The following is a 24,950-nucleotide window of genomic DNA, read 5'->3' as shown; positions in this document are numbered from 1 at the left end:
TACAGACCACCTGGCTCACCATCACATTACCAAAAACACCTACTCCATATTCTAGGTAACAATCTCAAAATCTCTACAAAAACCATCCTACTCGGCGATCTCAACCTGGGCCTGCTTGACCCCAAGGCCTCCCTAGTCAAAGAACTCACCCACTTGGAATTCGTACATAAAATCACTGCTCCCACTCACTGCAAAGGACGAACATTAGACTGGATTGCAGACCACAATTGCGCGTCTGCCATCTCCAGCATCTCTGCCCTCCCATGGACAGACCACCACCTCATTCAGTTTACTATTCCCACCACTCCTAACCGCAAGTCACCCTCTTACACCCCGCCCGCCAAAGTCAGAAGCATTAAAAAACTAACCAAAAATAATCTTGCTCCATTCCTTTTTTTTGTTTTTTTTTCAGATCTTTAATATATATCTCTCATATTTTTAAGAAAGGGGAAATGAAAAAAGCCAATTCAAGCCTTGCCCTAAAAGGGTAACAGGACACAGTACATTACCACTTCTGGATTTTGCTTAAATTCTGACATCTTGCTCCATTCCTTGATATCCCTGACCTTAAACCTCCATTTAGCAACGATCCCATCTCGCTGGCCAACACCTATGCAAAAGTGCTTAATTATGGCATCAAATCCATAGCACCTTTAGAAGACAAAAAAGAGAAACAAATCTATGCACGCTAAGTCCTGGTTTACAGAAGAACTAGCCATCCTATGCACCAAGATGCGTCAAGCTCTTACCAATTGGCAATCATCGCCCAACCAATCCTCATTAACTGAATTTAAAAGATATCATCCACATATAAAAAAAGCAATTTTTCAAGCTAAATCGGAATCCTTCCATCAAAGAATCGCCAAGGCTAATTCTAAATCCAGAGACATTTTCACTATCACCACCCCAGATGAATCACTAAAGATAAAACATGGTGCTCCAATATTCAGGACACCCTCATCAATAAAGTTAAGAAGCTCCAACAAAAAATAAGCACTTAAAGCACAGCCGTTCCCAAACTGGACAACCCTCCTCACCCCACCCCCCCTAAACTTCTCCCCCATACACCCCTCTTCTTCTTCAAAGATGTCACTGAGACAGAAGTCACTAACCTTCTCAAACACATCAAACCCTCCACATGTAAAGGGGACATCTGTCCCCCTACCATCATCAAAGAATGCATAGACTCTCTCTCATATATTATCACAGCATTCATTAATGCTTCCTTCTCCTCAGGAGTTGTACCTCAAAGCCTAAAAGAAAGAAGCCTGGGTTCACCCTCTCATAAAGAAAACCTCTCTAGACCCCACATGCCCCAACAATTACCGCCCCATCACTACCGTCCCCTTCCTCTTAAAAATCTTGGACAAAGCCGCCCACGTCCAAACCCAACACTATCTGGAAGACAATGTCATCCTAGGTAGAAGACAATCAGGCTTCCGCAAAGGCCATGTTACAGAATCGGCCCTCTTAGACCTTAAGAACCAAATAACCAAAATAATGGATACAGGCAAACCCGTGCTCCTGCTTCTCCTTGATCTCTTTGCCACGTTCGATCTCGTTGACCATGACATCCTGACATCCCACCTCTTACACTGCCCATTTCTCTAATACAGCCACCTCCTGGATAACCTCCCTCCCAGAAGTTAAGGCCATGAAGGTCTACTCCGACCCAGCCAACGCAGACCCAGTCACCATCAACTGTGGAGTCCCCCATGGTTCCTGTACTGCACCCACCCTTTACAACCTGTTCACCAAACCCTTGTTTGACCTGTTGGACGCGCTTGGCATAGCTTATACAAACTATGCCGACGACATGCAAGTGCTCCTCCCACTCACTGGAGATTATGATCAGGATTCTAAAACTCTCCTCCAAATCTATACCACCATACAAACCTGGATGGCACTCAATGGCCTGTGCCTAAACGGAGACAAAACCGAGATCATCATCCTGGGTCCCAAGGAAATTCTTGCCAAACTCAACACAAAATTCTCTCACTTCACCATCGACAATACTAATATACCAGTCTCTACTTCTGTAAAGACCCTCAGAGTCTACCTAGACTCTACACTCTCAATGACAAAACAGGTCAGCGCCATCTCCTCTGCTTCGGCCCACACCACTAAACGTATAACTGCAATAAAACCCTTTCTAACCACCCAAAACTGCCTGTCCATAACCAGAGCCACAGTAGGAACCAGACTCAACTACTGTATCGCCCTCCTGGCGGGCACCTCTATAAAAAACATCAATAGGCTCCAAATAACTCAAAACAATGCACTCCGTGCAGCTCTGCATATCCCCAAATATGACCACATATCACATGCCAGACGAGAACCGCACTGGCTCCCAGTCAACAAAAGGATCACATTTAAAATCCTCACCCTTACACACAAATGTATCAATCTCTCTGCACCTTCGTGTCTCTCAAACACTATCCACCTCTACCCGCCCTACAAAAAGCCACCATGCCAATCAACTTTGCGTACCAGCTATAAAAAAAAGCCAACGCCGCAGCCATTGGCTTCCCCCACATAGCACCTAAGCTCTGGAATGGCCTCCCCAACGCACTTAGAGCAGAGCCCTCCCAACTTGCATTTCACGAATCCCTCAAACTACACTATTCACATAACCTTCACCTCACACTGATGCACCAACCCCCTCACTGATGAGCCCACAAGCGACAACATATTTGCCTTCTACATGTACTTCTGTAACCTCAAGATGAATCTCTATTGCAACTCTTCTCCTCTGCTTTTTTCTATGCAACATCTAAATGTACCTCATAAAGCAAATAACAATGTAACCCCAAGATTTCTTTGTATCCAAACTTGCCTATATGTAACAATGCCACGATGCCCCCGGGCTGATGTGCACTTTATAAATACGAATAAATGAATTAATTAATAAGAGACAGCTTAGACTGTGGACACGAACAAAACGGGCAGTAACTCGAGAGACCCACTTGGGGCCACTGTGTGGGATAACTTGATTTGAAACATATGTCTGGTTCAAAAATCATGTTTATACCTAATGTGGGCTGCCAAAGAAGAAGGTTGTAGGGTGTTTCTTCTTCCTTTAAAATGTAAAGAATGTTGGAGGATGTTTCTCTTAAATGTGTAAAAGGTTTGTTATAAACTAATTCACAATAAAAAAACAAAAATGTTGAGATTTGTAGTCCAAAATACCAGGAGAGTCAAAGGTTGCAGACCTCCTTCAGCCCCTTCTTCCTCTAAATTACTCACCTATCATCCTCACAATGCAATCTATTACTACTTAAATTCGCTGTATAGTAAAGGAACTGACCTCTGTAGAAGCTACAGGAATGGCCATGCATGCTCCCCTGCCTTCCAAATATTCTTTATTAAGTTGTGAATAACGTGATATTGTTTCCTCCCTGTAAACCATACCATAAATCAGGAGGAAAGGGTCTGTAATACTAGAAGTACAAGAGCTGCTGTAGTTAGTAATTCTGTTTGCAGATTGATACGATGTGTCATTTATAACGCGCCTGTACACAAGTGTTTCTAGGCGCGAGAAGACAAGGAGGGGGGACAAAATAACAATCTTACTAGGCCTTGTATCATTCAGATCGCGCAAGTTCAGGGAAGAGGTTAGGGAAGAAGTGCCAGGGTGGAGGGAGATGGGGGGCGGGAAGTGCAGTTAATTCAATAGTGCAGCCAGTGGGTGGCACATAAGTGCAGAAAGAAGGGTCTGTAGGGTTGCAGGTACAGACCTTTAAATGCTGGGGAGCCCAGAGGCAGTGCAATTGTAACTGGATGTGCAGGGGCCTGGGCCAGAGTTCAAAAGGTGACCAGTTGACCAGTGGGCGGAGCAGTCAGATGCACCAGCAGGGGAGAGGAAGAGAGAAAGCGGAAGCGAAAAGGAAGGTCTTGAGTTGCTTCCGGACCCAGAGGTGGTTCTGCTCAAGTCTGAGAGAGGTAGGGAGGCTGTTCCAGAGAGAGGCCCCAGCCGAGGAGATAGATCTGCCCCCAACTCTCTGCTTGGAGAAGCGTCTGACCCTCAGAGATTTACAGCAGAGAGCTTGAGAAGGAAGATGGTTGGCGGTAGGGCGGTCCCAGACCCCAGAAAGCCTTGTGGACAATGCAGAGGATCTTGAACTTGATCCTTTCAGCCACGGGGAACCAGTGAAGAGATTTCAGAGCTGGCGAGATACAATCCCTGGGCTTGAAGCCAGGACAGTCTGAGTCCTGTTCTGGATAAGTTGTAAAGGTCAAAGAGTAGAGGCAGGAAGATTTAGAAAGAGGCTGTTGCAATAGACCAGTCTAGAGAGGACCAGAGCTCTGGAGACAGTGAGCTTCTGGGGGAAAGCGAGAAAAGGAAGCTGATAGTTTGACTTCTAAGAGACGTCAGAGATGTGAGGAGAGAAGGAGAGGGTGGAGTCGAAGATGATACGGAGGTTTTTAGCCTTACAGGAAGGAGCAGGAAGAGAGGGCCCAGAGTGGTCGGCTAGTGAGAGAGAGGAAAGGAGGGAGCAGGTGTCCCAATGAGGAGGATCTCAGTCTTACTGGCATTAAGGCAGAGATCATTGGCAGCACACCATTCCTGAATTGTGGCCAGACAGTCTGGTATGAAAGAAGAAACAGAGGTGGCGAAGGGGAGCCTGAAAGAGGGCAAGAGCGCCGGCGCGAGATGGACAAGCCGGTCTGTGGCGGTCCGAGGTGCTAGGGCCTGCAATACATTTTTCTTATATAACCGATTACCATGAGCGCTGCTCGGATGTTGGCTTTGATCAATGCAGCTAAAATGAAATCAGATGTCTGGCTCTCTCAGGAGGCCGGCGAGGCAGTGCGCCTTCAGACTTGTCTGACTATTCTGATAATCTATTGTCGGCTGTTGGGCTACATAAAGGGGAGTCGGGGTAGGGAGCTATGTTTATGCCCGAGGTGACTCCCAAGGTGAATTGCTGTTATATAGACAAGGACATAGAGGGTATTGCTGCCCCCCCAAGCAACACTAAAGGAAGACACAAGTGTTAGTCTTGAACACTTATGAGGCAGGGCCCAGCATCGGCCCTCTCCGGCTATATGTTCCATTATAATGAAAGATGAGCCCTCAACACTGGATTGCTTCTAAAACATGCACTAGATGTTGCTACATATATAGTATTATTATACGATATTGACATTTGTGCCCTAACTGAAACCTGGAGTCATGCAGCGGCTGGTACTTTGCTGACTTTTGCCGTACCGGAGGGCTAGAAGATCTATTATCAATATAGAAAAGAGGGCATAGGTGGCAGAGTAGCTTTTATTTTTAAACCTACTTTGGGCATCTGGAGAGTTGATATCCCAGATATTGAAGGCTATGATCTGATGCAGGTTAAGATTGGAACAGATGCAGAATCTACTTTTAATATGGTTCTCATCTATAGGCCCTCCTCATCGAGGCCTGATTTTGCTAACCAATTGTGTAATTCTTTGCTTTCCTTTCTTAAAGTCAACACAAAAGCATTAATATTAGGGGATTTTATCTACTGGTTAGGGGTTAAGAATGATACTGTTGCTATATTACTAGAGGGTGCCTTGCAGGATCTGGGCTTTGAACAATTTGTCAAAGCTCCTACCCATAATAAAGGCATTACTCTTGACTGGATATGTTTTTTCTAAGCTGCTTTTATCCAGTCAGGAAATTAGTCCATGCCCATGGTCAGATCATTGTTTTATTCAGTTTTCAATTAGTTGTGATAAAGTGCATGTAATTAAGCAACTCCTTACTACTATGATTCCCATTAGAAACTATAGGCATCTTACACCTGACACAATGTGTCCCTGGTTCTTAGCCCTGGAGAAGGAGACAAAAGATATGGAGGCAGTAGATGACATTGTTGATAGGTATGAATGTATCATGCTGGATGCCATCGACAAAAAGAAAACTATTGGGAGGCAGGCTAATTTATGGTTTTCACCTAAGCATCAAATGCTTGTCTGCTAAGATTAAGAGCATATATTTATGGAAGGCCTCTCTTACGGAAACAGATAAAGAGAACTACAAACAGATGGCTACAAATTATAAGAAAGCTGCTTATATTAGTTAAAAAGTCCTCACTTGATAATAGAATCAATCAAGCACAATCCCATCCCATCCCAGAGAACCATTTAGAATTCTGAAACAACTAGAACATCTGGTTCAAAATGATGCAGAAAATATCAGTAGGGATACCGAGTGGTGTTCCTCTATTCAGGATGCTATGCCAAGGACGAGCATGCTCGTCCTTTTTGCATAGACTTTCATATTAGCCTGGCACCTAAGGGGTTAATATGATTAAACTCAATATTGATCAGGCAAAAGAATCTATTACATCTAATGAGAAATCATCCTCTAGCCTGATACATAAAGTCTGGGACCAGAATAAACAATTTGATTTTAAACCAATATCTGAGGACGAACTGGCCCTAATAATAAAAAATCTGAAACCAACCTTTTGCAAGGGGTATGTTTGTCCCTCATTGCTCATGACAACTTGCTGCCCTCTTCTCATTGGCACACTGTAACTTTGTGAATACCTCCTTTAGTGAATGTAATGTTCCTGCGTCTATTAAGAAAACATGGATGATCTTGTTTGAACGTCCGAGCGGAGACAGACCGCGTACTGGGACACATGAGAAACCCTGCAGGAACATCGGAGGCATAACGCTGTTGGCTGTGAGCAGCACAGCATGGGCATACTGCCCATTCTGGATATCGGAGCCCATAAACGTTGCCAGCGGATGCACGCCGTTTCCCCCCGAGCGAGAGACACCAGAGGTACTATGAGGAATGACCCCACTTGCACGTTGGCTGCGTTGAAAAACAGCATAAGCGGGACCCAGGGACACGGACAACACAGGTGAGGAGCAGCGCGGAACGGCGGCAAGTCGTTTGAGGAGCGACCCTTCACCCACACACTTACAATAATATCAAACCCATATAAGAGCCGGACCAGAGGGGGAACAACAAACGAGAAGCCAGCGAAACTGCTACACGGATTGATGAAACACCAGCCGCACGGGTCATAGTGTTAACCACGACAGATCCCAACACACAAAAACTAAGGAAGCGATTACCATACCCTCAGCGGACCACTACATAGAGCAAACGAAGTAACAGTAAGGAAAGCGCATACCTAATCAAACTGGACCCCAGACTGGGAACAAACAGGTACCCACACTCGACGAGACACCCGTGAGGCAGGTGCACAAACAGTGAAAGCCATCTGAAGCATTCCTGACAGGATCTCCTGGACAATATAGAGCACACATTCTACCACTAGAGATGCACGTGGAGGCCAGAAGACCCCCAAAATCGTGAATGCAGGTTGGGGGGCACTCCCAAGAGGCCCACGTGAGGAGTAAAACAACGCTGTAGTACAAGGAGTGACCCACAGCTATTAAGGGGGGGTCCACAGATAAATGGACACATATTTATTTAACATTTTTAAAGCGTTCACACAGCCCGCGGGCATCGAGGCGCTGTTACAGGAATTGTTTTTGTTTATTTAGTTGCGTAATAGTTTTATTTATTTTTTTGTGTCTTAGTTGCCTATTTATAACGCGCTTAAACACCCAGAGGTTTCCAAGCGCGGACCCGGTCTCGAACCTGTGTTGCTTCATGTCGTCTGGCTTCCAAGGAGCGCACGTTTACGCTGAGCTATCCTCCCGGGACACCCAAGGAGCATATTGAAGAACAGCCAGGTTCACACACATAGGAGGAAACAGTAAGGCCACAGAGGTCAAAGCAGGTACGTGACCGAAGAGGCACAAAAGAAGAATTGGGCATAACACCGGTCGAGTAGGTCGGGGGACACATTTATCGGAGCAAACCAGACGATTACTCGCAAAATGGTGAAATGCTAACAGAAGATGGAAACGGACGTTGGCGACAAGCCTAAAACGGCCAAGCAGGCCCAGAACCAACAAGAGGGAGACCCAGGCACACCGGCAGAGACAGGTGGTGTGACCCTGGAGAACCTCATGACAGCTATTCAAGAAACACGGAAGGCACCGGAAACCAGGAACCAAGAAGTAGGGGTAGACATATCGTTGGTGCGAGCAGACCTGGGGAAAGTGAACGAAAGAGTGGCACCAGCAGAACAGCAGATAAGTGACTTGGCGAATGTGGTGGAAACCATGCGCAACAAAATCCAGGGCCTCGTGGGGGCAACAAGAACCCTCGAAGATAGAGCGGAGGACGCTGAAGGATGCTCTAGAAGATGTAAGATATGGTTGGTGGGAGTGCCAAAACGGTTGGAGGGGGATAGGACAGAACTCTTTGTGGAGAAAATAGTATTGTAAACACTTCAGCCCTGCGGCCTCTCCAAATTGTTCATGGTGCAGAGAGCGCATAGGGTGCCTGGTGCCCCAGACCCCCAGGAGCACCACCCGAGCCATAATAGCTAAACTGCTTAACCTAAGAGACCGAGATACGATCCTGCAAGAGACTCGTAAACTGGGGATCATACAGATGGAGAATGCATGGATCCTGATATTCCTGGACTTTACGCAAAAGATACAAAGACAGAGACGATCCTTTGACTCAGTGAAAAAACTCTGGGAACACAGCCTGCGATACATGATGTTTTTTCATGCAAAACTGAAGGTCCTGGCAGACAACCAGTCGCATTTCTTCCTCACAACCAACAAAGCCAGGACCTGGGTAGAATCCAAGAATGGTCGGACCGACAACACAAACGCGGAATGATAGAGAGGACCCAAAACAATAAGGAGCCAATGAACAGAAATGCAACAGAGACATAAGTTTAATGGAAGCAACAACGGAAAGAGAAGGGACAAGAGAGGACATTGGGTAACTTTCTTTCAATGGAGGTCAAGTTACTAAAGCACAGAGGGAGAAGAGGAGTATCATCAGAGTCAACAGCCAACGTCAAGGTCGAGCCCCTGACTGTGACCCCTTCAACCTTCCCAATACAAGCGAGACTGAAGGACTAAGCAGTCCAACCAGTATCTTTTTCTTGATGTTTGGTGACACAGCTGCATCACAGTTTAAGGCAGGAACTAGCGCCTGCAAGAAAGATGGAGGAGTACAAGCAATCAAAGAGGGAGCGAACTGAGAGGGGGTTTGCAGGGGAGTTGGAAGATGAGGGGAAAGGGAAAATGAGTAGTGGAGACAGCACAAACCTATGGAGGACAACAGACATCAATAGATTAGTGACACACAACACGATAGGTACAACCAAGGAGTGGTCCATGGCTTGGAAGTAAGGGTAGCCGATCTTAGTAGTAAGGGGGCCCATTCAGGAAAACAGAGGGAAGTCATGGCATCCCCAACAGAGGGAAGTCTTAGGGGGAATGACGCACAAAAACAGCTTGAATGTCAATTAAGAGAGGAACCTGGAACACCCGTGGTCTGGGCAAGAGTGTTAGGCAGAAACCTATGCGGTTCGCTTAGGGACCACTGCAAAAAGTTTAAGACTACAGGTGTTACCAGTAAACCCAATTGGTAGCAGTCTGTACCACCCAGATTTACCTGGTAGCTGTGGCTGAGCAGTCAGACTTCCATCAAGAAGAGTTAGGCAGTATATAGAGTATACACATTAGGTACAAAACTACAGTAGCACAAGCAAACACTGTCCATTTGTTTCCCTTTAGGGGCCGGGGTTCGGCGAGGATGCAGTGGACACTGCGCCGACCCGTGAAGAGGAATAGTACCCCCGGTGGGAAAATCAGGTAAGTCTATGGGGGGTAACTAATATTGCCTCTGTGTATTCCCTTGGCTCACCTTGCTGTTCTTGTCTTCCCCTTAGGTGCCGGAGTGCGGCGGGAACATGCAGAAGGATGCGGTGGAATGTGAAGATGCTGCGAAGGCCAGTAAGTTCAGCGCGGCGCTGCAGCAGGCGAGGCGACGTGCATAAAATAACTTCTTTCTTCCAGCTCGAAGGCGCGATGGATTGGGAATTCAGGTAAGGATCAAAGGTATTGCTCTTTTTCTAACCTTTTCTCCTTCTTTCTCCCTTTTTCTAGGAGCTCCAGACTCGAGGCGGGCGTGGCAGAAGACTGGATGCAGACTTGCAGGCACGGTGAGCGTTACGCTGCTGGATGCAGAATAATGCGAAGCGTGTGCTGCTCTTCGCGCGTGGTTTAAATAGCCTCCAAAGTAGTCCCAGGAAAGTATTCCTCCCCAGCCCCACCCGAGTAAAAAATAGTCCCTAGGTAAAGTAGTCCCTTCCAAGCCTCTTTTGGCTTGGAGCTCTTACAGCATGGTCTGCATCAGGTAAGTTTGCAGCATGGTCTGCATCAGGTAAGTTTTAATCTATGAGCCTGGCGCCTACGGTGCCAGGAATGACTCTCCATATGAGCCTGGCGCCATAGACGCCAAGACTGCACCCAAATAGCCCCTAGCAGGGGTTGTTGGGCTTGCTTGGAATAACTTGATGCCTGCTTCCGGGGTTGCTGGACTTGGTCTGGGTCCCCGGAGGTAGGCATCATGACATACACCTCCCTGATTAATTATTCGACAAGTCTTAGTAAAAGAACACCACTTATTATCAACACAGAGGTGAGTGTTTAACCAAGATGGCACTCCAATAATTATTTAAAAAGGGAGAGAAAAGGCAGAAATAGGAAAACACACAATACCAACACTTTTAAAGAACCACAGCAAGTCAAGAAAGGGTCTACTGTAGAGCAAAAAGTTCATAGGCCAGGCCCACTCTTGGAGAGAGCAAGGCGAAATGTGCCCAAGATCACACAGTTGAAGTACACTTTAAAAGTCTTTGCAGATAGTTCAAAAAGGAGTTAGATCAGTTCAGAAAAGTTAGTTAACAGGTCCGAGGTCACCCCAGGATAGAGAGTCAAGGATTTACGGGACACCTTGGACAGTATGTTGCAAGGAAGACCAGGCGGGACACAGTACTTGAAATGGTGAGAAAGCTCCAGCGGGGGCAGTTGTTCCTGACAGCGGGTGCAAGTCAGTGCTCCGTCCAGGGGAAGAGGAGATCTCGATATGGAGGAAAGCTGGAGGTCGTTGCACTGCCAGGGAAGAAATCAGCCGCAGAGTTTCCCGGTTAAAAGGTACTATCCTTGTATTCGCGGTAGTGGTGAAGCGTGGCTATCCGGCCGCCGGGGTGCTTGGCATGGGCGATTCAACCACGAGACGATCCAGGAAGGTGAAAAAAGAGCGAACTGGTTAACCCCACCAGCTCAAAGGAAGAAGACTCTCCTGGAAGAAGATTTTCTCTGTCGTTGGGAAGTGGTGAGTCGGTTCAGCAGGGCTCCACCGGTGGTGTCGTCGTTGCAGGTCGGCTCAGCTTCTCCCTCTTCAGATTCTTTAGGTCCTGTGGCGACTTCTGAAGTTCCAGTCCCCAAAGCCCTGCTTTTATTCAGAAAACCCCCATTCATCAGTCCTAGCTGTCACTCAAACATGCTTAGTGGTGAGCCGGGCGGCTCACCACTGGGCCAATCACACAAGAGTGTGACTTGAGTTGCCGAGGCCACTCAGTCCAGGGTGCCTATTCCCCCCTACCACACATCCTGTAGACACAGACAGAGTGGCACCACTTTTGGAGGCTTCTGTGCAGAAGCCCGCCAAAAGTGGAACAAAGGGCTCGACTTGGGTTGGAGTTACAGAGGCGAACACAAATGCCATTTTAAAACCGAGTCCTGGCAAAAAAGACCCAACCGGGGAATAAATATTAAATAAATAACCCGGCGGTATCTTTAACATTGCACCAAAAAAGTAGTGTGTTTAAAATGGATGGGAAAATCCCATAGGAAATATTCTGGTGGAATATTTTGCGTGGTAACCACTGCCACCAGCCAGAAACTCGACAAGGGGGGGACTGGATAGTGCCCCCTTGGAAAACAGACCCATGGGCAATCTAATTACCCCTACCATTACTTCCACAATATGATGGTTTGTACTGGTTCTGTTCACAATTTGAGACTAGTAAAGCCAATGGTGACTTTACATGCCCTGGGAGACAGAAGTCAGTCCCAGGATATGGAGTCTGTTTGGGGGTCACTATGACACCCCTGTGTTACTGCACTGTGGGTGCTGTGTAACACACATACCAAAAACACAAGAAGCCCTATGGAGTAAAAGACCCCATAGCCCATTAAACACATTACAAAGTCAAAGGACATTCTCAAATCATGCCTAAGAGTGGGAGAAAAATAGTCTCACTCTTTGCAGGAGAAAAAATGTAACCCCAAAAATCCAGCAGAGCTGCTGCGGGACTCACTAGGTTTGGGAAATTAGCCTTTATAGAGAAATATCCCTAACAAAGAGATCTAAGCACTCCCAAGTCCTCAAATTCTTACGGCGACATGGTATCCAAATTGCATTACTGCAGGCGATGCACTTGATTGATCTTAAAGATCTGCAGAGGAGTTGGGGAGGCACGCTTCTGGGAACTTCACGCCCATATTCTAGGGGGGTGTTAATTTGGGTAGACTTCAAAATACCATTACAGCTGGAGACTACCAAGGGAGATGATGAAGGGCGCACATTTATTATACGGGGGACATTAGAGGGACACAATGAATGCATAGTAAATTTGTATGCACCTAATACGGATAATGAAGACTACTTCCAAAAATTGGGCAAGTTAATAGGCAAAGACAGACTTTCACCTTGGAAATAGGGCAACCTGACATACACTTCCTGGATGTTAATATTAAAAAAACTGGATTGTATCTAAATACTACAATCTATAGGAAACCTACATACTGCAATAGCACATTGCACTTTGGAAGCTTTCATCCTTCTCATCTCAAAGAAAACCTGCCTTTTAGTCAGATGCTAAGACTCAAAAGGATAACATCTGACGTCACACGACTACAAAGTGAATATGACGAAATGAAGAAAAGATTTAAAACAAGAGGTTTTCCGGATACAATCCTGGATAAAGCAGTTGCTCGAACAGAATCATTCTCTAGAGCTCAACTACTTGAAGTAAAACCAAAAAAACCCACAACCAGACTCCTCCACACCATGAAGTTTTCAAGCCAGAGTTATCAGATCAAAAAGATCATCACAAAAAATTGGGATCTCATAAAATCAGACTCCAATCTAAACAGACTTTTTCCAGAACCCCCAGTGCTGGCATAGAAAAGAGGGAGGAATTTCAAAGACCGCCTCATCAAAGCAGAAAGGAAGAAAACCTCGAGTCAAACTACACTTACGAAACAAAAACTGGGAACTTACCCATGCTTACAGTGCTAACATTGTTCCAATATCATCAAGGGAGATCACGTCCGCCATCCCAGTAATGGCAAAAAAATCCTTCTTCACGATTTTGCTTCATGTGATAGTAAAAACATCATATATGCCCTCAGATGCCCGTGCAGGAAATATTACGTTAGCAAATCGATTAGAAAGGCTAAAGAACGCTGGATGGAGCACAAGTCCAATATCAGAACCAAAAATGAAAAATCTCCAATCTTTAGACATTTTAAAGAAAACGGTCACAATATTACCCAATTACGATGGGTAATTTTGGAAACTGTTCATTCATTACCGAGGGGTGGGGACTTTGCTAAGAAACTATCCCAGAGGGAATTATGGTGGATACATAAATTAGACGCCGTCCAACCACATGGTCTTAATGAAGATTTTTACTTAGGATCCTTCCTCTGAACAAGGTTGATAATGATACTGCAAAGATTGTTGACAAATGACTTTTTTTGTGAAATGTCTAGTACTGTATCAGATTCTGCGCTCCAGTTCTAGGAGACAGGAACCATCTTAGTTATACACCACATGTACCATAGCACCTTACTATTTATTCTGACAACTACAGTCTTTCTGACACTTCACTGCTCTTTGAGTCTTAGAAATACCCTTACTGATATGGACTAAGCAGTGAAAGGTATCCAAGATCGCATGCTATTGCCCCCATTAGAAGATTCTTTTGATTTTTCACATACACTCACAACACGCGATTTGACCTGCAGACAGGATCAGATAATTTGGTTGTGTATCTCGCACATTACTCTTTGTTCCTTCCATTACAATAGTAATAAGAACTGTGTTCACAACGTACTCACGTCACAAACATAGCCAACAAACGCCACTTGTTTACCTTCATGATGTCAGACACGTTCTCGACGTGATGACGTCACGCGCATGACGTATATTTATGCCGCCATGTTCTGCTGCTTAGGACAAGGCAAGAACTGGATAGCTCGTGATTCCTCCTATTGGAAGTACTTTTTGGCTCGTTCTGCACAATTCCTTGGCATACTTCAAGCCTGGGTTCTTATTTTTCTTTACTTTTACCCCGTTTTGTTGTCCGTAGGAACACGGACTTCTTGACCGTGAGACTTGTTCTCGGTTTACCCGCTTCAGCCACACTTATTTGGTGTCTCTGCTACGTCTGGAATTTAGCTACACCCTATACTGGAGTAAGTGCTTTAACTTTTCTTTCACTTATGTAGTCAGAACACTTAGTCCAAAGCATAGACATATTCCTGAGGCTAATCTCTAGCATATATCATCATTTACAGAGTTAACATATGTTTTCTCTATTTTTGACATGGTATTTTTCTTTTTCCAAAAGTTCCCTATTGTGTTCACAATCATGAATTATATTCAGAAATTATAATTGAGGATGGGCAACATTGTAAAACATTCTGGTTCCTTTAAATTGTCACATTATGAGAAATCTGATTAGGTGTTGACATATGATGATTGAACTTGATTTCTGTACAAGAACAATTTTTAGAGGATTTACTCTATGATTACTTTGGATCTTATACTCTTATTGATTCGTATTGTTGTTGAATATTTGTAGATAAATGGAAATTGACTGAACTCACAGCCCCTGATGAAGAGAATGAATCTCGAAACGCGTTGGGCATATACATTTGGAATAAATCACCGTTAAAGAAAAAAGACTTTGTGAATTGACTACTTTTGGTCTTATTTGCATAAACAGATCCACAGAGAAAACAGTGACTTGAATTGAAATACTTATTTCTACTATTCGAAAATTACTGGGCTACTCTAGCCATAGATAGTGTGCAGGGGAAGGGAGTTCCCCAACAGGGAACACATTCTTGTTCTATATGACCTGGGACTGCCAGGTGATTAGAGCATTCTTGGGAGAGGTGGTAGTGAGTAAGACTAATTCCTGGGCCAATAGCAAATACATGTGCACACCTAAAATGTGTCTATGGCGGATACTACCCGTGGGGAAGCATACAAAGTCCAAAAGGAAAATAGTGGCCTTTCTACTTATATTGCCAAATGCAGAATTGCTATCTCTTGGAAGTACCCGAAGGGCCCATCCATTCAGTTATGGCTGAAATATGAATACCTATGGGAAATGGCAGAAATGGAGTTACTTAGGGACCATGCCCCGGCAGACACAGAGGTGGATAGTAGCATGGATTGGGGACAAATGTTAAATGAACTGATGAATACTCCTGACTTGCGCCCTCGGTGAAGGGATGTGCATGGGAACTTATTTGCTGCACAACAGATGCTGATCTCTAGTGGGAATTAAACCTGATGCAGGGGCGTTGATCTGTATCACTGTCATTAAATTGACTACCTGCACCTGTGAAGTAAACGGAGGTAAAGACTGTTAACCCCATACCTTGGTCTGGTACATTTAAGGTGTCAGTACCCCTACCATTAATCTGGCTGCCCGCGCCTGTGGAGTGAACAGGTGCAAGGACTTCTTATCTCACACCTTGATCAGGGATATTTAAATTGTATGTTAAATGCTTTAGTAGAATAGTTAGCACTTAAGTAAAATCAATATACTGCGATACTAAATATGTCTGTAGAAATGTACTGATGCTGGATGCTGTCACTACTTTACCAATAAGCAAATTTAAACAAAAAAAAGAAAACATGGATCTCGCCTCTACTGAAAGAATCACGTCTTTGCCCATGAACTATAGGCCTATTTCTAACTCTCCTTTTCTTTTGAAAATACTCGACCAAGTAGCCTACACAAGTTCTTGACACATTTGAAGAATAACAACATTCTGAACAAGTGGCAGTCAGGGTTTAGGGAAAACCATGGTACAGAGACTGCTCTTCTGGACTTGAAGTCCAGGCTTCTTTGTTACATGGATAATGGACAAACAGCCCTCCTGATGCTGCTGGATCTCTCCGCCGCCTTCGACCTGGTAGATCACATCTTACTGCTTTATCGACTATGGAAGGTGACAGGGTTTTCTGGCCCAGCGATACGCTGGGTCCAATCATTTTTGTCTAACCAATGTTGTAGAGTTAACAGCAGCACCTCGGCTGAGGTAACTCCAACTTAACTTATACATGAGTGTGTCTCCCACTTTCTATAATATTTGTATTGTTGCATTTCTGGACCTTCTTGAAGAAAAGAAAATCGATTTAACTAATTACACTGATGACACCCAATGTTTCATCAATCTTTCAGGTAATCACGCAGAGGATCAAAAAGTCATCAATCGGACTTATATGGTGAGCCAATGCTGGATGTGTGAAAATGGTCTGGCATTGAACAGTGGCAAAACTGAGCTTATGATGGTGGGCACTTTGGCCAAAACTAGGAAATTGGGCTTGGAATATGCTCAATTTTATATTGATTGCTGTGTCAATGACACCAAGAACAAAGTTAAAACATTAGGTGTCTATCTTGACCGCAATCTTAACATGAAGGCTCGAATTGGGAGCATGGTTTCATCAGCCTCCTATTATATTAAAGTTTTGTCACAAGCCCACCTGTTCATATCCAGAGAAAATTGCGAAATACTTGTTAGAGCGTTAATTGGTTTAATGCTGGGCTACTGTGGCAGCTTGTTTGTTGGTCTGGCTAAGACTGAGATTGGCCGCCTGCAGGTAATTCAAAACAATGCTGTCAGGATTGTCATGAACATTAGAAAAAGGGAACATGTGTCGTATGCCAGAAGGAGCCTACACTGGCTTCCAATAGAGGCCAGAATTGCTTTTCGCCTCTTAGTGATTACGCAGAAATGCCTGTTTGGTTTCTCACCTTTGTATCGGAGTGAAGCGTTGGAGATTAAAGTCAATATATGCATCCCCCGATCTAATGATACCAACCAATTGAAAATTCCAGCACACAGACTGTCTCAAGTGAAGGAAGGAGCCTTTTTTGTAGCAGCCCCGTGATATGGAATGCTATCCCACTAGACACGAAGGAGAAAAAATCCACAGCTGTATTTAGGAAGAGACTCAAGACTTATCTGTTTAGATAAGGAGGTTGAAATCACCTCCTTTAGTTTTTGATTTCTGGTATGTGCCTGCCATTTTGTGTTGTCTGTATAATGCGTCCTTAAGCCTCCGGTGTGGGGGGGTAGTTTTCATGAAAAAGAAAGAAGTGTTTACAAAATGATTTGTCAGGATGTTCAGGCCTTTGGCCAGCCTTCCCCACGTTTTCATCACGGGACAAGACGGTTCATTCGAGCAAAGCACACTCTTCGGCACAAGGATACAGTTCCATTGCCAGCATCAGGGCCTTCTGTGGTACATGTCTCTACCTCTCAAAAGTCTCTAGATTCAGAGGGCCTGATGTACAAAAACAAAACACAAAGTTCCTTTCCTCTTATAAGTATTCAATTCGGATGACTCACCCTGGATCCCCCTCAGCCTGTCTCAGATGCCTATTATACCATGGTCGTTATTGTGGATCCCCCTCTTCTGGGCTCAAATCCCCCTTTCTATAATGTTCAAAGAATAGCAATATTCTTTCTTGGGTGACTCACAGTTCACCCCAGATCCCCCTCAGCCAGGCTCAGATCCTTCCTCCTATACAGTTAGTTTCCCTCAGCCGGGCTCGTACCAATTAAACTATCAAAGAATTTTAAATGTGCGCAGGATTTAGCGTGACCCGTTGTAGGCCCACTTCGATCTCAAAATTCCCCATTCCACACTTGCCAATCAATTGGATACGTAACAGAGACCTTCAAATGAGCGCCCGCGTGGCGCCACACCACTCTGTCTATGGTATCTTGCTTGGCCTCTCAAAGTTCAATCAATCCTCTGGTTTTCAATTATATTTGCATCGCTCCTCACATATGTTTCACAAACTGTTCTCTTTACATTTCTTCATACAATGTTGCTGCTTGCAACCTTGGTTCTAACACAGGCTGGTTTGGCATCGGTCTCCGACTCACCGGCTGTGCTGTCTTTACTGGCACTGCTTTGTTGTAGGAGCCAAGGACAGTACCATGGCGGCAAACGCTCTGCCCCACCTTGGTTATCGATGCAGGAGATCCCCGGGTACCTCCGACACATGATGCTGGTTTGTTCAGCTTTAATTCCCAGTCTTAGGTTTCTTACTTTCCAAGGTTCACAAAAGTAACGATCTAAAAAGGCCAAGGGCACTTCCCTCCTTGCAACCCTCTCTGGTCTCGCCCTCTTTCTTCTCATATTAAACTGCCATCTTGAAACTGCTGTTTCCTCATGTGCTTTGCCTTGCTCAGAGTGTGCTTTCCTGCTCCGCCTCTTATCCATGTGGGGAAGTATGATGGAAGTCAGGTGTGTGTAATGATCAGTAGTTGCCTGACGCAGTTTGACCATCGTATTGGGATATCTCAGGTATACGGCTCTGATGTTAGTCCATTTTCGCTCATGGTGAGCTGTCTGTGAGAAAGTGTTTGCGTCAGGAAAGGGGGGGGGTTGAGTTCCTGGGTAAGGGGACACCGCGCCACATCATCCAGTGTCCCACTTCCACTCCCGAAGACCCCTCATCCAGGTGATCCTCCCGCACTGGTGCACCCCCAGGAACTGGATCCAAAATTGGTGGCCGTGTCCTGGCCACCTGGATGACCGATCCCCACAGACTATCGGATGAGACACCTTCTGGCTTCTCACAGTGAGAAAGGAGGTCAACCAGGCCAGGGCCTGATCAGTAATACCAAGGTTGTTGTGGAGGCGATTGAGCAGGGATGGCATGGTTGACCGTGTCAAAAGCAGAGGATAGATCGAGGATATTAGCACAGAAGGGAGATTAGAGTCAAGATTGGAGAGCAGGTCTTCACAGGTGTTCAGGAGAGTCGTTCTGTGCTTTTGGCAGCTCTGAAGCCAGACGGGTGGTCATGGATTCATCCAGCAGATTCAGTATGTAGATTAAGCTGGGAGATGGCCAGCTTTTCCAAGAGTTTGCCCAGGTAAGTAATGATGGAAATCAGGCGATAGTTAGCCGTAGAGGAAGGATCGGCCAAGCTCTTCTTTAGAAGGGGTGCACAAGAGAGTGCTCAAGGGGGAGGGGAAAGTTCCAATGGCAAAGAAGTGATTGTAGAAATCAGCCAAGGCTGCAGCAAGGGTGTTGATGTGGTCCTTGATGGTTCTAGATGAGCAGTGGAGAACCTGCTTCGACAAGATTTTCATAGATCACACTTGTCTAGAAACATTGTCAGGGGTGAACAGGAGAAAGGAGGAGGCGAGACGGCCTCAGAGGGGCCAGGAGGTGTAGAGGAGGAGGAGGAGGAGGAGGAGGATGAAGAAGAGGAGGTAGAGGAAGAGAGGGTGGACAGGATGGCCTGAATTTTAGTAGTGAAATGAAAGGCCAAGGCCGTGCAGAGTGCCTGGGAGGGAACATGAGAGGTAGAGACTGCAGTAGGATTGGCCAGCTCCTTGCATATTATAAAACGTTTGGCCGAGTTGTTAGATGCTACAGAGAAGCAGGCTTGAATGTAGGCTCTCCTCTTAGAGAGGACAGAGTCTGTACTGCCTTTGGAGCAGGCGGCAAGCCAGTTTGTCGGGGGGTGCGCCCAATGCCCTGCCAAACCCCATTTGGTCTTCCTTTCCACAGTTGAGGGATCCAGTATATTTTATACTTTGGAGTAAGTTGAAGTTACATAACACTCTAAAGCTATGTGTAGACTTCAGGTCTGCAACCTCTGCGGTATTGGCCTCTATCCGAAAATGCATTTTCAGCCTATTCATATATGGTATGTGGGGGAAGTGTTGGTTCTCTGCTTACTGAAGTTCAAATTACAGTCTCCAGAATTCCCAATACCAGCGGGAGTGGTACTGGGAATTCCCAGTACCACTTCCTGCCTTTCTGTTAAGAATATGAGGCGTGAAAAAGTTTGAAAGGGAACAACGCTGCACTGTGTAAAGAGAATATACATGAACACTGTTCTGTAACCTTCACCCACCTTGATCTATAAAGATATCCAAATACTTTTGTGCAGCTATTTTTTTTACTTCCTCGCTCATATTCCCAAATTAAGTTAGAATATGGGATTCCTGTTATTAGGATGACACCAAGGACAGTTAATCCATTGATAATCTGTGCTGGGTTGAAGCATTAAACCGAGCCAAATTAGCGTACAAACAACCAGCCCATTAATCCGTTTCCTCCTTTACTTGTTCAGGTTCTCATATGCTAGTTCTTTTATCTCCTACACTTTCAGCCATGTGCTGCTTCAACTTCCTAGAGACCCAAGCTACTCCTCACCGATGATGCACAACAAGGCCAAAACATGCCAGGGGATGCTTGTGGTCTTGTGTAAAAGGCATGTGACCTAGCAGTGTGGGCTGGACTGCCCCTTTTGGGGTGGGACCAAGCCTGATTTGCATATGGTCTTTCCCCTTTTGTGATGTCTTGGGAAGCGAAGAATTGTGGTTTGGAGGGTTGCGCAGAGCGATGCCAGAGGTTAAAATTAATTCTAAAACTTCCAGCCTTCACCTCATTTGTTTTGCTTTAGTCACCCTCTGTTGGGCGGGTATGCACAGATGTGGGTCCCATGACTGCTGGGCCTAGAGACCCAAGCTACTCCTCACTGATGATGCCCAATTAGGCGAAAACATGTCTGGGGATGCTTGTTGTCTCATGCAGAAGGGATGTGACCTAGCAGTTCGGGCTGGACTGCCCCTTTTGGCGGGAGACCGAGCCTGATTTGCATATGGTCTTTCCCCTTCTGTAATGGCTTTGCAGGCTGTACAACAATGGTCTGGAGAGTTGCCCAGAGATGTGCCCATAGTTATGACTTATTCAAAACTTTCCAGCCATCAACTTTCGGTTTTGCTGTATTTTCAACTTCGACATAACCATACTTTAAAAAAAAAAAAATTAATTAAAAAAAGTGTTTTGCTGCCTATAGCCTTTTATGAAATGTTGTATTGATCACATGACCTTTTAGCCAATCAGTAGGATGCATTTTTCCACTCGGTGCCATTCGAAAGCATGACTGGTCACGTCTCTTTTCCGTAATCAGATAAACTGTAATCTGAGTAAATCAAACATTTTCTATAATGTGCGCTCTTTGAAGATATGTCACACATATTATTCTGTGATATTGCAAAGCTTTTAAGTTTTTTCCCAGTGGTTAGCCTTTTTTTCTTTTCCGTCAGCTTTTGACAGCTATCATACTGAAAATCAAGCGAAACCCTTGAAATAAATGAAGTGTGTCTTTATTTTCCTTTTGCTGACAGGGCTGCTGCACAAATAGATTCACTATAAACCAGATACGGCGTCTGAAGATGTGCGACTAATTTTGTAAGGTCTTGAACTTGTCTTGCTCTTCAAAGCCACCCTTTTATCTTCATGCTGCAAGTTTTTCCCATTTACTCACAGGCATGTTTTCATTTCTTAAGCATTGCATCACCTTCGCCACACTGTTGTGGTATTTTTCTCCTGCCAACTAGTTTTCGAGAGAGAGGAGAAAAAATGAAGAACACATTTCTTGCAATGGGAAACATGGAGGTGGAATAAATTAAACCCGACTGCTAACCAATCAGCGTTGAGTAAAATGTGTTTTGCAGAAGTACCTTTAGTTAAACCTCTAATGCTTAGCCGAATTGTAAAATTAAAAACCTAACCTATCAGGGTGTATGCGCTGCCAATTTCGCGTGATGATAGATGCCATCCATCCTTTGGCTAGGTTTAATATTTTACTTGAATATGGTGGGGAAAGTGCATGAGAGAACTTTGAACTGCGGTTGAAAACAAAGTATTCTGTACAGGCCCTTACATTGAATATGGTCTCCAGAGCACATTGAGTAAATCTGTGTCCTCCCTTTACTAACTTGAAATGATAAGCCTTAGCAAACTGTTATTTGTCAGTGATATAAAGCAGATTGCTGCCCAGTGGTTTCAATTATCTTCAAAGGGCTCTTCACAGGCAGTAATAGTAATATCAAAACCTAAAATGTATTTTTCAGGTTCTGCACTGAAGTCTAAACAGCGATTATGTCCCTCTCAACAGAAGGCTTTGTATGCTGACTTTTCACATTCCTTTTCATCTTTTTGTATCATCATTTGCCCGCAGAATGGCCACCAAGTTAATACGGCTTGTTAAAGACAAGAAAAAGAGCGAACATGCCGTTGGCGGCTCCAGGCGGCCAGGACGGGACATCGAGCTGGAAGAAATGGTCGAGCAGCTGCAAGAGAAAATCCGCGAACTTGAGAAACACAACGAGGGGCTCCAAAACCGGCTCATTTCCACCAAACAACAGCTGCAAGTCCAGGGCCACAGGCACACCCCATACAATAATGTGCAGTCTCGAATTAACTCTGGTCTCAGGAAAGTCACTGAGAGTGCCATGATGCAGGAAAGCATACGTAAAGGTATACTTAATATATGGACATTAACATATAAAGAACTTCCTTTCGCTTTAAAAAAAAAATAGTGCTTCCTTATTTTCAGTGAAGATTTGTTTGCTAGTCAGAGAGGTTACCTTGATGTGCTGTGGATTTGGAGATCATGTCATCCCTTTTAATCCTTTTCCTTTCATGCTTATGACGGGTATGTGCACACTCGCTCACTTGCACAGACCAGCAGCAGGCCTTACAGTAGCGGCAGAACATGCCCCAAATTGCTTTGCACACGTGTAAGAATAGATCAGATGATCATTTGCTTATTTATTTCTGATGACTGTGGCATACATATGTAACAATAGCGACAAACCAGTCATGAAACTTAAACAAAATAAGTTGTACACATTGTCTGATGGTCTGTATCTGGGAGGTTCGGTCAATAAGTCTAGCAAAAAATAATCTCTTTTGACTTGGGGAACGTGGAATTCCGTGCCCAATGTTTCTTAAATTCATAGTGTTTTCTTTTCCAGGGAGTTCTGGGATATTAGGCTTAAGCACCCAACATGTCTTCACTCTTTCAGAGTAATTGAGAATATGATCTTCAATGCAACACTTAATTTTCTGGAAATTGCTACGCTCCTTATTCTGCAGAGGTATTGGGAGGTATTATATATATATATACACATCAATACATCAGTGTGACAGTTCAGTGTTGTTGCACTGACTTTTTGTTCAGCACGATTTGTTTGCCTCCATTGTTATCCTATCCTCTGCGTCCTTTTTTTCTCAATCCCATATTTGTCCTGATTTTGCTCCCCCTTCTCCACCTGCTTCTCTGTCCCACTCCCCACCATTGCCTTCCTTTGTAATGTTGGGTTCCCTCACGTTACCCTCCCTGATGCTTACCCACGTTTCCTTCTCACACTGTGCCCCCTCTAAGTGACGGAAGTTTATCTCTGTTTTGGCCCGCATGTCACCCAGTTGCTGCCTCATCAGGGGGATTCCCACATGCAGACCTCGGTCCTTCCTGATCCTCCACCCACACGCTTCTCTCCTCACCTGCTCCAATCGCTGGCCTGTGTTTCCCATTCAGCTGTTCCTCCTGTCCAGGATAGACTCCTATGCTGTGTGCAGTCGGCGCAACGTGCAGAGAGTGGTAGCTAACAGCTTGCAGAGGTCTTTCAAATCTGCAACCACAGATTCTGATTCTCCTCTACCATATAACAGTGGTGCACAATTGAAACTTCTTCGCGTCCTCTGGCTTCTTAGACAATTGGCCCTCATTACAAGTGAGCCAGTCTGGAAATAAAGGTGCCAGTAAAATGTTAAACCTTTTCTGGACCAGCTCAATTTGAGTCTGCTGGTGGGGGCCACGGGTCTCCTGGCAGGCTTGACCTTCCGGGAGTTCAGGCCCCTACCGGCAAGCTTTTCACTGAAGCACCGGCACCGATAGTAACGGTGCTGGTGCTTCAGGTTTCCCATTCTGATGGACTCCATGGGAATGGGAATGTGTCATAAATCACCCAAGTATCTTATGACAAAAGGATACAAGTAACCGTAAAGGATACAATTGGTAGGGCTCTTCCAGATCCTTGATGAATAACACGGCCTGACAGTAGTGAAGTCAAAAATAGACCTTCCAAATGATACAACTCTGACTAATAAAACAGGCAGAGAGAGGGATCACTGGAAAGGGCATGGGAAGATCATTGGAAGTCAGCCTAGGATATGATACAATATATGATATGATAGTTTATTTATATAGCGCCTATACACAATGTGTTTCAAAGCGCTTCAAGGCAAGGAAGGGAACAAGGGAAAATACAACGACATTCTTACAGGCCATGAACAGTAAGGATGTGAAATTAACTATCGTACTCGGCCTGATGACATTTCAGATAGTGCAAGTGCTAAGACATAGATAAGGAAGAGATACAAGATGAAGATGGAACAGCATGGATACAATAAAGTATGAGAAACGGTCCCAACTTAAACTCTCACTAATAGCACAGCAATAGCACCTAGTACAACACTAACCTGTAGACTTAGAACTGGATGCTCTGCCAACAAGTCTCGGAAGAAATCCAGGAATTGAAACAACGACAAAAGTAAGGGAAACTTATCCCGAACGGCACGAGGCTCACACTAGATACCGGGTTGGTGCACCACAGGTTAGCGCCCAAAGTACTGTGCACACTCACCTTCAAATATACAGTTGCCGGCAATACTTCCTTTCCCACGTAGAACAGGAATGATGAATTGAAGTCCACCTGTTATCTCATCACAGGTGCCAGGGATTAAATCCAAAACGAAGCACAACTTGCGTGTGGAATTGCACGGTTAAAGAGTTCAGAAAACCGTGTGCAGTTTTACACACGACCAATGTCCATGCAGCCAGGAAAGCTGCATGTTAAGAGTTCATGAACCAGCGTGTGTTTTTACACGCACCAAAGTACACGGAGCCAGAACAGCTGCACTTGAAGAATTCAG

The 24,950-nt window shown here is 44.9% G+C and overlaps 1 protein-coding gene across 2 annotated transcripts in view; it reads left to right on the top strand.

Moving 5' to 3' along the window:
* RPGRIP1L (RPGRIP1 like) overlaps positions 1–24,950 on the top strand; it is a 1,574,704-nt gene that overhangs the window by 364,256 nt on the left and 1,185,498 nt on the right. For both annotated transcript variants that reach the window (XM_069639571.1, XM_069639577.1), the window contains exon 5: positions 22,192–22,490. In XM_069639571.1, the coding sequence (XP_069495672.1) occupies positions 22,192–22,490 (299 nt within the window). The remainder of the gene's footprint in view (positions 1–22,191; positions 22,491–24,950) is intronic.

The sequence above is a fragment of the Ambystoma mexicanum genome, chromosome 1q, assembly GCF_040938575.1.
Source record: "Ambystoma mexicanum isolate Mex_15411 chromosome 1q, UKY_AmexF1_1, whole genome shotgun sequence".
Lineage (NCBI taxonomy): Eukaryota > Metazoa > Chordata > Amphibia > Caudata > Ambystomatidae > Ambystoma > Ambystoma mexicanum.
The sequence above is the reverse complement of the archived record's forward strand: the minus strand, read 5'-3'. Positions and strand labels throughout refer to the sequence as shown.